At 39.1% G+C, this 12,966-nt stretch overlaps 1 protein-coding gene across 4 annotated transcripts in view; it reads right to left on the bottom strand.

The window, feature by feature from the left end:
* LOC139758161 (platelet-activating factor acetylhydrolase-like) overlaps positions 1-12,966 on the bottom strand; it is a 95,249-nt gene that overhangs the window by 41,298 nt on the left and 40,985 nt on the right. For all 4 annotated transcript variants that reach the window (XM_071679337.1, XM_071679327.1, XM_071679347.1 and 1 more), the window contains 2 exons: positions 6,977-7,094; positions 3,754-3,913 (listed from right to left, as the gene is read on the bottom strand). In XM_071679337.1, the coding sequence (XP_071535438.1) occupies positions 3,754-3,913; positions 6,977-7,094 (278 nt within the window). The remainder of the gene's footprint in view (positions 1-3,753; positions 3,914-6,976; positions 7,095-12,966) is intronic.

Raw genomic sequence — 12,966 nt, 5'->3', positions numbered from 1 at the left:
GGTGAGTGTTCACACTACAGAGGCATACGTTTGTTGAGTATTCCTGGGAAATTGTATGGGAGGGTATTAATTGAGAGGGTGAAGGTATGTACAATTTCAGATTGGGGAGGAGCAGTATGGTTTCACATGTGGTAGAAAATGAGTGGATTAGGTGTTTGCTTTGAAGAATAAGTGTGAAAAAAAATTAGAAAAACAGATGAATTTGTATGTAGCATTTACGGATCTGGAGAAGACATATGATAGGGTTGATAAGAGATGCTTTGTGGAAGGAGTTAAGAGTACATGGCACAGGAGGTAATTGCTAGAAGCAGTGAAAAGCTTTACCAAGGATGTACTGCATGTGTACAAGTTGGAAGAGAGGAAAGTGATTGGTTCCCATTGAAGGTTGGTCTGCGGAAGGGATGTGTAATGTCCCCGCGGTTGCTTAATTTGTTTATGGATGGGGTGGTTAGGGAGGTAAGTTCAAGAGTTTTGGAGAGAGGGGCGAGTATGCAGTCTGCTGGGGATGAGAGGGCCTGGGAAGTGAGTCATTTGTTGTTTGCCAACGATGCAGCTCTAGTGGCTGATTTAAGTGAGAAGCTGCAGAAGTTGGTGACTGAGTTTGGAAAAGTGTGTGAAAGGAGAAAGTTGAGAGTAAATGTGAATAAGAGCAAGGTTATTAGGTTCGGCAGAGATGAGGGACAAGTCAATTGGGATGTAAGTTTAAATGGAGAAAAATTGAAGAAACTGAAGTGTTTTAGATATCTGGGAGTGGACTTAGCAGCGGATGGAACCACAGAAGTGGAAGTGAGTCACAGGGTGGGGGGAGGGGGTGAAGGTTCTGGGAGTGATGAAGAATGTGAGGAAGGAGAGAACGTTATCTCTGAGAGCAAAAATGGGTATGTTTGCAGGAATACAGTTCTAACAATATTATATGTTGAGGCATGGGCTGCAGATAGGGTTGTATGGAAGATGGTGGATGTGATGGATATGAATTATCTGAGGACAATATGTGGTGTCAGGTGGTTTGATCAAGTAAGTAATGAAAGGGTATGAGAGATGTGTGGTAATAAAAAGAGTGTGGTTGAGAGAGCAGAAGAGGGTGTATTGAAATGGTATGGATATATGGAAAGAGTGAGTGAGGAAAGATTGACAAAGAGGATATATATGTCAGAGGTGGAGGGAACAAGGAGAAGCGGGTGACCAAACTGGAGGTGGAAGGATGGAGTGAAAAAGATTTGAGTGATTGGGGCCTGAACATACAGGAGGGTGAGAGGCACGCAAGGAATGAATTGGAACAATGTGGTATACTGGGGATGACATGCTGTCAATGACTGTAATTTTGCTGTAGTGGAAAATTTATCAATGAATCACTGATTATAGAAAAATCATCTAATAGGATATAATATGGTAACAATTATCATCAGCACTCATTTTCTTCAGTGCATGCAAAATCATAGTAAAACATGGGTAGAGGTAACTTAAATGGGATACTCTGGCCTAAATCCTGTACATTTTAGCCCAATGTGATAAAACATCAACATATTATTCTAGTGAGCATTGTGGACAAAATATATTTCTGATGTTATTCTTTTTCACTGTTTTTCAATATCTTTGAAATGGTAAGGTTAAATACATTTTTTACACAAAATGAAACTTAGTTGTTTAAGAGTTAATGGGTTCACGAGAGTAATGAACATTCATTCTTTCCTCAGTCTGAAAAGTTTGCTAATATCACATCCCCTGCAAAAAATGTCCCTATAAGTTCTCTTATTTTTCTAACACTATTAACCTATTTTCTAATCATTTTCTATTTTCCCGGGAGTCTGTTGATATTTGCTTACCTCAACTCTAATAAGTCTTTTCTTTTCTTTTTTCAGCTCCTGTACCCCCCTTTTTACCTCCAGGCACTGTCTCCTGTACAAATCCGAATCACTTGCATTCCTTCCCTGTTCATAAAACCCATACACTTCTCTTTTCTCTCTCATTAGGTATGTGTAACTGGACTCCGCTTGTATGTGGCAATGCCATAAGTGAAAAGTTTACTCTGGTAAAGTCGTATCATCATCTATGAATGAAAAAACAAACATTTCATCACTGAACTTCTTACTACAAAGGAGTTTATCCTTTCTCTGCTACTGATTGTAGTGCTGCCTTAAAGCTGCTGGAGCCCCCATAAGAGATATCCTGGGATTAACTGTATACAATCAGAATGGGAGATCTACAAGAGGAGGTAAATAATGGTCAAGAGGAACATATAGGAGCAGAAAAGAGTAAAAGAGAGTTGGGGTATACCAATAAACTTAAGAAAGACAATTCTCTTGGAAGAAGAATAGTGAGGAGAACATGAGCATAAGTGACGGGAACAGAAGGGGGACTGATAACAGGCAAAGAATGAAGTGAAGGTGGGGTGATTATTTTGAAGGACTGTTGAATGCATTAGATGACTTGGTGACAAATGTCAGGAGTTTAGGATATGGATATATGTGAAGTGAGACAATGTCGATGAATGGTTTGGTGAAAAGAGAATAGGTGGTGAATGCCTTGAATAAGATGAAATGTGGTAAAGCTTCTCAAGAGGACTGAATTGTAGTCAGATTTCTCAAGAAAGGGGTTGACCGCTATACAATAATGTATACAATATATTTTTTTTTTTTTTTTTTTTATACCTCGTCGCTGTCTCCCGCGTTTGCGAGGTAGCGCAAGGAAACAGACGAAAGAAATGGCCCAACCCCCCCCATACACATGTACATACACACGTCCACACACGCAAATATACATACCTACACAGCCTTCCATGGTTCACCCCGGACACTTCACATGCCTTGATTCAATCCACTGACAGCACGTCAACCCCTGTATACCACATCGCTCCAATTCACTCTATTCCTTGCCCTCCTTTCACCCTCCTGCATGTTCAGGCCCCGATCACACAAAATCCTTTTCACTCCATCTTTCCACCTCCAATTTGGTCTCCCTCTTCTCCTCGTTCCCTCCACCTCCGACACATATATCCTCTTGGTCAATCTTTCCTCACTCATTCTCTCCATGTGCCCAAACCATTTCAAAACACCCTCTTCTTCTCTCTCAACCACGCTCTTTTTATTTCCACACATCTCTCTTACCCTTACGTTACTTACTCGATCAAACCACCTCACACCACACATTGTCCTCAAACATCTCATTTCCAGCACATCCATCCTCCTGCGCACAACTCTATCCATAGCCCACGCCTCGCAACCATACAACATTGTTGGAACCACTATTCCTTCAAACATACCCATTTTTGCTTTCCGGGATAATGTTCTCGACTTCCACACATTTTTCAAGGCTCCCAAAATTTTCGCCCCCTCCCCCACCCTATGATCCACTTCCGCTTCCATGGTTCCATCCGCTGACAGATCCACTCCCAGATATCTAAAACTCTTCACTTCCTCCAGTTTTTCTCCATTCAAACTCACCTCCCAATTGACTTGACCCTCAACCCTACTGTACCTAATAACCTTGCTCTTATTCACAATATACAATATACAATATACAATATACAATACAATAATGTTTCCTGCATACCCCAATGTTGAAAAAAAAAATGTCTGGACAAAATTTCGAGGCAGTAACATCCTCAGCTAACCCAAAGCAGGCTTTAATACCACCTTCAGTCTCCCCAATTTATTTTCTTACCTACTTCTTACCCAAGCCATGAATTTTACTTGCCTAAGACATGACACAGAAGTTTTATTTGTTCAGCTCAACAAAATCATTGGAAATGCTTACCTATGTTCAACAGCTGCAACAACAAATCCATGAGAAGCAAGCTCAGTGCATACTGTACTATATATTGAACGATTGGCACTAAGACCATGGGAGAAGACAACGACTGGGAACTTTTTTTCTGCCATGGCTGTGTCCCATAGTGCTGGGATAGCTACATATCCTGTCAAATGCATTAAAAAAAAATTAATTGAAATAAAAAAAACATGACATTTTATTGAGTATGGTATATATGGTATATACTCATCATTCACCTAACAAAACAAAAAAATTAATCGATAATAATACAAAGGAATGTGATGCTCTAGTGACTTTGGTATGTACAAAATTCATCATTTGCCTTAACACAATCCTATACTAAACCAAGCAGTCTGGGACAGGACATGTCAGAACACAATTCATCACTGAATTCACTTGCTATACAGAGGATACATGCCTAATGTAGTTTGGCCAACCACAGGTTTGAGTACACCAATTAAGAATAAAGTATACCATTCTACCAACTATAGTATCAACTTTAGAGTATCAACAGTTTTTGACAGCGCCATCAAATTTTTTCACACACTGGGTAAGTGTTTATTCTAAGTGTTATATGGCCACGAGTTACTCATAGCCTAGCCAGGCAGACCATAATTTCTACAGAGACATAGAAGGGGGGTCAATACCAAGCAGAATTACTGGGCTGAGCTTTCTCAGTCCCAAAACTGTTTCCTGCTCTCAGTTCCACGTATTTTCTTCAACACTCCATCTATTCTATTATTTTCTTTCATTGATCTGTATCAAGCATTCCTAGAAAGGACCCTCTCGTTCCTTCTCTCTGACTATTACAAGTGCAACTTGTGATCTATACTCCCTGGTTGTTTTCTCCCTGAACTTCCTCAGGCACTTCAAACTTGTAGTCATATTATTCATATTATTCTGTTGTTTCAAAATTCTTCATCCATTAGCCATAACTTATGATCCAGCTTCTCTAACACTACCAGCAACATCTCTACTCTTCATCTCTTCTTTAATTTTTCTCTTCTAGTTAAAAACTTCCAAAATCCACTCCATCTAACTTCTTCCTAGATGATCCAGCAACAAATCTAAGCTTAAGCTCATCTGTGTTTCTATCTTCATAACTGTTTCTACAAGACCATACATTAGGCCCACAATAATCCTCTTTAAGTTTCAGTTTGGAGGTGACTATACCCTACACACAAAGCACCACTCCAACTCTGTCCTCTCACAGGACTGTCAAAATGTTCACAGCCAAGTTCATGTATCATGAATAACTGAATTTATCCATTACTTTTAAATGTAGTTTAGCCAAACATTTATTGACAGGTATCTCAGATACCTATTACCTAAAACAAACAACTCTTACTTGTTTCAATTCTTTTTATATCTTTCAAACTTTTAATTACCCTTAACCCCAGTTATGCTTTTTATTTCTTTGTTAATGTTTCTTTATATAGTGGCCATGAAAAACATCCTAACTACAATAAATATATGACATCTCTCATTGGCTTGTCTTTCCCCTTATATCCACAGCTTTCTTTTCACTTTTATTTGCCACAATCAAATGTTACTTATAACACATATTCAAAGAGGCTTTAGTGGTATCTCTTTTCTATCCTTACTTTTCTAAAGGCTTACTGAAGCTGTAGTCTGATTGTCTTTTCTTTAAAAGAAAGAGCAAGTTTTCATGCTCCTCAGCCTCTGGTAAATGTATTTTTGTATGTCAACTGTCATTTGTGTACAGTATAGGGAAAGTGCTCTACATTTGTAGGGAACCCATTTCCAAAGCAGAGTTCTACATATGTATACTGCCAGTATTCACAATCTCACAGGTTAGTCTATTCTAACCATCCACCAACCTTACACATAAGGAGTACTTCTTTATGTACCTTCTAACAAGCTTTTTGCCTAGCTCCTTATATACCTCTGGCTATTCTGGCATTACATTTCAAGAAGGACTGTTCACTACTTGAAGGCTGTAATCAGGTCATCCCTCTCTCTTCTCTCCTCCATAGAGGGCAAATCTGCAGCCCTCAGCCTCTCACTGTGCAATCTTAATTGCTATTCTCTAGGCTTTCTCAATTAGATCTTTGTGTTTCTTTGAGTGGAGTAACCAGACTTGACTAGCATAATACAATTCTGGTCCATATTGTGAGCAATTCACCAAATATTCCTTCTCCATATACTTAGATATGATTCAAATGTCTGACAGTAGAGAGTTTGCCTCTTTTACAATTCTCCTAATGTGCAGTTTTGGTAACAGAAGGGGCACAATGTTGACCCCATCAAGGCCTTCTTTTACTATGTCCTATCCTCATAATTTTGCACTTACTTGGCCTAAATTGGTTTAAATTTCATCAACCATTTATCAGACCAACTTTGAAGTATGTCTAAATTCCCTATAAGATGATACAATCATCATTATTCTTTTTTTCTCTCACAAACTTGCCATCATTTACAAACATGGTCAGGTAAAAGACCAGCCTATCAGGTATACTATTTGCATTTACCAAGAGCTGCAGTGAGCTGATGATAAATGCCCAGTGGCACATCACCGGTGACCCAAGCCAATGTGAGAATGTTCCTCTGACCTTTGTCCTCTGCTCTCTTCCTTTCCCTAATGTAACCTATCCTGCTAGAGGATCTAGCTTCTTAATAAACATTAAATATGGCAGTGTCAAAAACTTTCTGGCCTTCCAGGAACACAGTCTACCCATCCACCTTTTTAATATAAGATGGAGCTAACCTTGTCACAGAAGTCTAGAGGATTTGTAATGCATGACCTGTTCTTCCTCAATATATATTGTTAGTGAACCAAGAGGCTATATGGACCTGATCTACCCCATAAATGTGAGAATGGAGTTTAATATTTACCACTTTTTCATTCAAGTTAAAATGTCATATCAAAAAACAACTCCAACAGACTGTCTACATTTCCCTGTGACCTACAAGGCACAGGCTGGAACTTTTATAGCTACTATCTAGCTCATAATGCTGCCAAGAATAATCAAGATCAGTCAGGACTCTAAACATAAATGTTTAATATTCAAATGGGTTTAGTACAATATTTTGTACTAACATAAATGTCTAACATTCAAATGGGTTCAGTTCAATATTTTGTACTAACATAAATGTCTAATACTCAAATGGGTTTAGTACAATAAAAGTACTAATATTCCATTTATCTCAATGAAAATGAACCTGAAGCCTGGAAAAGTACACTTACGCATCTGCCAATTGAAGAGCATACTGAAGAGGGAGGGAATGGAGGGAGCAATGAAAGATGCCAAACCTCGGGTGTACTCATCGCCCAAGAACCATGGAGTCCACTTATCAGCCTGGTTCTGCAAAATATTTTGTATATTTGCTGACAAAATGTTACTGCTAAACTTAAAGCTTTTGCAGTCCTAATATCTGCTGTAACTTTACGTGGGTGATCCCTAAATATTCTAAAATAATACCTCCATAACCTTTTTGTTGGGATTAACTACACTTTTTTTTATATAAAACAACAGAAAACTCAACCTAGAAAACTGCTTAAATGTGCTATGTGCCCTTTAACCTAATGATGGCAGCTACTCTAGATATCTAGTGATCCCTCAGAGCACCAATTTTCAATAATAATAAACAAAAATCTAAAAGTATTGTTTCACCATTCAACATACTATATTCTCTGATAATATGAGACATACATTGATGGAATAAAACACTAGCAGTGGTGAGGTTTTCAAAACAATAATGTTCTATGTGTGTATGTATGTATGTATGTATGTATGTATGGAAACAGACATACATAGATGGAATAAAACACTAGCAGTGGTGAGGTTTTCAAAAGAATAGTGTTCTATGTGTGTATGTATGTATGGGTCACAAAGAGTGACCCATCCACGCATATACACACACATATATATATGTGGGGCCTGGATGTGGTAAGGGAGCTGTGGTTTCGGTGCATTATACATGACAGCTAGAGACTGAGTGTGAATGAATGTGGCCTTTGTTGTTTTGTTCTAGTGCTACCTCGCGCACATGCGAGGGGAGGGGGTTTTCATTTCATGTGTGGCGGGGTGGCAACGGGAATGAATAAGGGCAGACAGTATGAATTATGTACATGTGTGTATATGTATATGTCTGTGTGTGTATATATATATGTATACGTTGAGATGTATAGGTATGCATATGTGCATGTGTGGACATGTATGTATATATATGTGTATATGGGTGGGTTGGGCCATTCTTTCGTCTGTTTCCTGTGCTACCTCACTAACGCGTTAGACAGCGACAAAGTATAATGAAAAAATATATACATATATATATATATATATGGGATAGGGGAGAAAGAATACTTCCCACGTATTCCCTGCTTGTCGTAGAAGGCGACTAAAAGGGAAGGGAGCGGGGGGCTGGAAATCCTCCCCTCTCGTTTTTTTTTTTTTTTTTTTTTTAATTTTCCAAAAGAAGGAACAGAGAAGAGGGCCAGGTGAGGATATTCCCTCAAAGGCCCAGTCCTCTGTTCTTAACACTACCTCGCTATCGCGGGAAATGGCGAATAGTATGAAAAAAAAAAAAAATATATATATATATATATATATATATATATATTTTCTTCTTTTCTTTCGTACTATTCGCCATTTCCCGCAATAGCGAGGTAGCGTTAAGAACAGAGGACTGGGCCTTTGAGAGAATATCCTCACCTGGCCCCCTTCTCTGTTCCTTCTTTTGGAAAATTGAAAAAAAACGAGAGGGGAGGATTTCCAGCAACCCGCTCCCTCCCCTTTTAGTCGCCTTCTACGACACGCAGGGAATACGTGGGAAGCATTCTTTCTCCCCTATCCCCAGGGATATATATATATATATATTGGTGGTAGAGTGTCCCGCAGTGTATCGAGACAGACTTCCCCAGAACTTTTTAAAGGGGAAGTAAATGTTTATAGTTGTGTTACTGGAGTGATAGTTTTCATACATGGTGCTCTGACAAGAAAATAGTGAAATTGGAAAAAAAATGTAGCTTAGACATTGAAGCTTATTCTTTTTTTCAAAGTGATAGAGATGGAAAGCAAAAAGGTGTTTTTCATAAATGTACTGAAAAAGTTGAGGTCCAGATAAATTTTTGGTCTGTCAAGGCTTTATTAAGGAGGATGACCAACTACCTACCCTCATGTATCCAAGATAAGGTTGTACTTTGTGTAATGAAGAAAATTGAGAAACATCATAAGCCAATATTCCTGTTTCATGATAAGAGAAGTGGACCAGGCAGTATGATACAGTGGTTAAATTGATGAAAACTACTATTGACGTTTGTGTAAATAAATTATACATTTCCCTTTTCCATAGCCAGAGGTTGAACCATTATGTGACATTCATTTTTTTCATTTCATTTCAAGCTAGAAGTTTCAGTTTTCTAAATTATTTCTTACATTTTTTTCATATGTATGTATATGTATATGAGTGTATGTGTGTATATGTGCGTATGTATGTGTATATATATATATATATATATATATATATATATATATATATATATATATATATATATATATATATATATATATTTTATTCTGATGGTACAGGCCTTGACCTGTGTCTCAGTAGTTGACAGCACCAAAGTTAACAGTCCCCAAATACAGAACTTTAAGCTGAAGTGCTTTACTCTTACATTCAGCCATAATACTGCCACTGAGAACCAAAGATATTGTGATAGAATATTATCAGATACAGGAACATAGAGTGACAGCAATAAACTGCATGTGTGATCAACATTAATCTTGTGATGTTATATACACCTTCAGAAAAACAAGACTTGCCTATGTGAATGGTTGGTTAATTTAACATAATACTTTAGGTCAGGCTCTGTAGAGATGATGGTAGCAAGATCTGGGATAATCCAGATTTTCCAATATTTGTTACATGAATACAGTAATGAGAACTGTGTCAGAGTAAGTTCATAGGTACAGAAATACCTGAAGTTTCAAGGGCAGTTTGTGTTATTCTCTCACATTTAATATCTTACATCAAGTGACAGACAAGAAAATAGTTGCTCTTACTGGAAAAAGAGTAAAGTGGTGGGCTATGTATAGAAACTTAAAGGAAAGAATAGATATTAAGTTTTATGAAATGTGCTCCAAGATGTCTGCTTACATACCATTATGTGCATTCAGGCATATGTGGGTTGTTAAAGAATATAGATAAAATAGAAAAAATATAGGTTATCGTGATAATGGTATGAAAGTAAGAAGTACATGCGTATTATCATACAATTTTTAGCTTGCCTTTGTGAAGAAAGAGGTAGAGCTGTTGCAGTGCCCATACCATTCATGTTAAAGTCCATTTTAGCATCTGCATTTAGATTAAGGTTTTCAATAAAGTTACGAAACCCTAATGAGCAGAGGCAAGCTTTTTTAATTGGTGTTTAGCTATGGTTTACATATATATATATATATATATATATATTTTTTTTTTTTTTTTATACTTTGTCGCTGTCTCCCGCGTCTGCGAGGTAGCGCAAGGAAACAGACGAAAGAAATGGCCCAACCCCCCCCATACACATGTACATACACACGTCCACACACGCAAATATACATACCTACACAGCTTTCCATGGTTTACCCCGGACGCTTCACATGCCTTGATTCAATCCACTGACAGCACGTCAACCCCTGTATACCACATCGCTCCAATTCACTCTATTCCTTGCCCTCCTTTCACCCTCCTGCATGTTCAGGCCCCGATCACACAAAATCCTTTTCACTCCATCTTTCCACCTCCAATTTGGTCTCCCTCTTCTCCTCGTTCCCTCCACCTCCGACACATATATCCTCTTGGTCAATCTTTCCTCACTCATTCTCTCCATGTGCCCAAACCATTTCAAAACACCCTCTTCTGCTCTCTCAACCACGCTCTTTTTATTTCCACACATCTCTCTTACCCTTACGTTACTTACTCGATCAAACCACCTCACACCACACATTGTCCTCAAACATCTCATTTCCAGCACATCCATCCTCCTGCACACAACTCTATCCATATCCCACGCCTCGCAACCATACAACATTGTTGGAACTACTATTCCTTCAAACATACCCATTTTTGCTTTCCGGGATAATGTTCTCGACTTCCACACATTTTTCAAGGCTCCCAAAATTTTCGCCCCCTCCCCCACCCTATGATCCACTTCCGCTTCCATGGTTCCATCCGCTGACAGATCCACTCCCAGATATCTAAAACACTTCACTTCCTCCAGCCTCTCACCATTCAAACTCACCTCCCAATTGACTTGACCCTCAACCCTACTGTACCTAATAACCTTGCTCTTATTCACATTTACTCTTAACTTTCTTCTTCCACACACTTTACCAAACTCCGTCACCAGCTTCTGCAGTTTCTCACATGAATCCGCCACCAGTGCTGTATCATCAGCAAACAACAACTGACTCACTTCCCAAGTATATATATATATATATATATATATATATATATATATTCCCTGGGGATAGGGGAGAAAGAATACTTCCCACGTATTCCCTGCGTGTCGTAGAAGGCGACTAAAAGGGAAGGGAGCGGGGGGCTGGAAATCCTCCCCTCTCGTTTTTTTTTTTTTTTTTTTTCAAAAGAAGGAACAGAGAAGAGGTCCAGGTGAGGATATTCCCTCAAAGGCCCAGTCCTCTGTTCTTAACGCTACCTCGCTATCGCGTTTGCGAGGTAGCGCAAGGAAACAGACGAAAGAAATGGCCCAACCCCCCCCCATACACATGTATATACATACGTCCACACACGCATATATACATACCTACACAGCTTTCCATGGTTTACCCCGCACGCTTCACATGCCTTGATTCAATCCACTGACAGCACGTCAACCCCGGTATACCACATCGCTCCAATTCACTCTATTCCTTGCCCTCCTTTCACCCTCCTGCATGTTCAGGCCCCGATCACACAAAATCTTTTTCACTCCATCTTTCCACCACCAATTTGGTCTCCCTCTTCTCCTTGTTCCCTCCACCTCCGACACATATATCCTCTTGGTCAATCTTTCCTCACTCATCCTCTCCATGTGCCCAAACCACTTCAAAACACCCTCTTCTGCTCTCTCAACCACGCTCTTTTTATTTCCACACATCTCTCTTACCCTTACGTTACTTACTCGATCAAACCACCTCACACCACACATTGTCCTCAAACATCTCATTTCCAGCACATCCATCCTCCTGCGCACAACTCTATCCATAGCCCACGCCTCGCAACCATACAACATTGTTGGAACCACTATTCCTTCAAACATACCCATTTTTGCTTTCTGAGATAATGTTCTCGACTTCCACACATTCTTCAAGGCCCCCAGAATTTTCGCCCCCTCCCCCACCCTATGATCCACTTCCGCTTCCATGGTTCCATCCGCTGCCAGATCCACTCCCAGATATCTAAAACACTTCACTTCCTCCAGTTTTTCTCCATTCAAACTCACCTCCCAATTGACTTGACCCTCAACCCTACTGTACCTAAAAACCTTGCTCTTATTCACATTTACTCTTAACTTTCTTCTTTCACACACTTTACCAAACTCAGTCACCAGCTTCTGCAGTTTCTCACTTGAATCAGCCACCAGCGCTGTATCATCAGCGAACAACAACTGACTCACCTCCCAAGCTCTCTCATCCCCAACAGACTTCATACTTGCCCCTCTTTCCAAAACTCTTGCATTTACCTCCCTAACAACCCCATCCATAAACAAATTAAACAACCATGGAGACATCACACACCCCTGCCACAAACCTACATTCACTGAGAACCAATCACTTTCCTCTCTTCCTACATGTACACATGCCTTACATCCTCGATAAAAACTTTTCACTGCTTCTAACAACTTTCCTCCCACACCATATATTCTTAATACCTTCCACAGAGCATCTCTATCAACTCTATCATATGCCTATATATATATATATATATATATATATATATATATATATATATATATATATATATATATGTATATATGCTTTTCTAAGTATTTCTCACATACATTCTTCAAAGCAAACACCTGATCCACACATCCTCTACCACTTCTGAAACCACACTGCTCTTCCCCAATCTGATGCTCTGTACATGCCTTCACCCTCTCAATCAATATCCTCCCATATAATTTACCAGGAATACTCAACAAACTTATACCTCTGTAATTTGAGCACTCACTCTAATCCCCTTTCCCTTTGTACA

This window comes from Panulirus ornatus, chromosome 2 (genome assembly GCF_036320965.1).
Source record: "Panulirus ornatus isolate Po-2019 chromosome 2, ASM3632096v1, whole genome shotgun sequence".
Taxonomy (NCBI): domain Eukaryota; kingdom Metazoa; phylum Arthropoda; class Malacostraca; order Decapoda; family Palinuridae; genus Panulirus; species Panulirus ornatus.
Note: the sequence above shows the minus strand (reverse complement) of the source record. Positions and strands in the feature narration are given on the sequence as shown.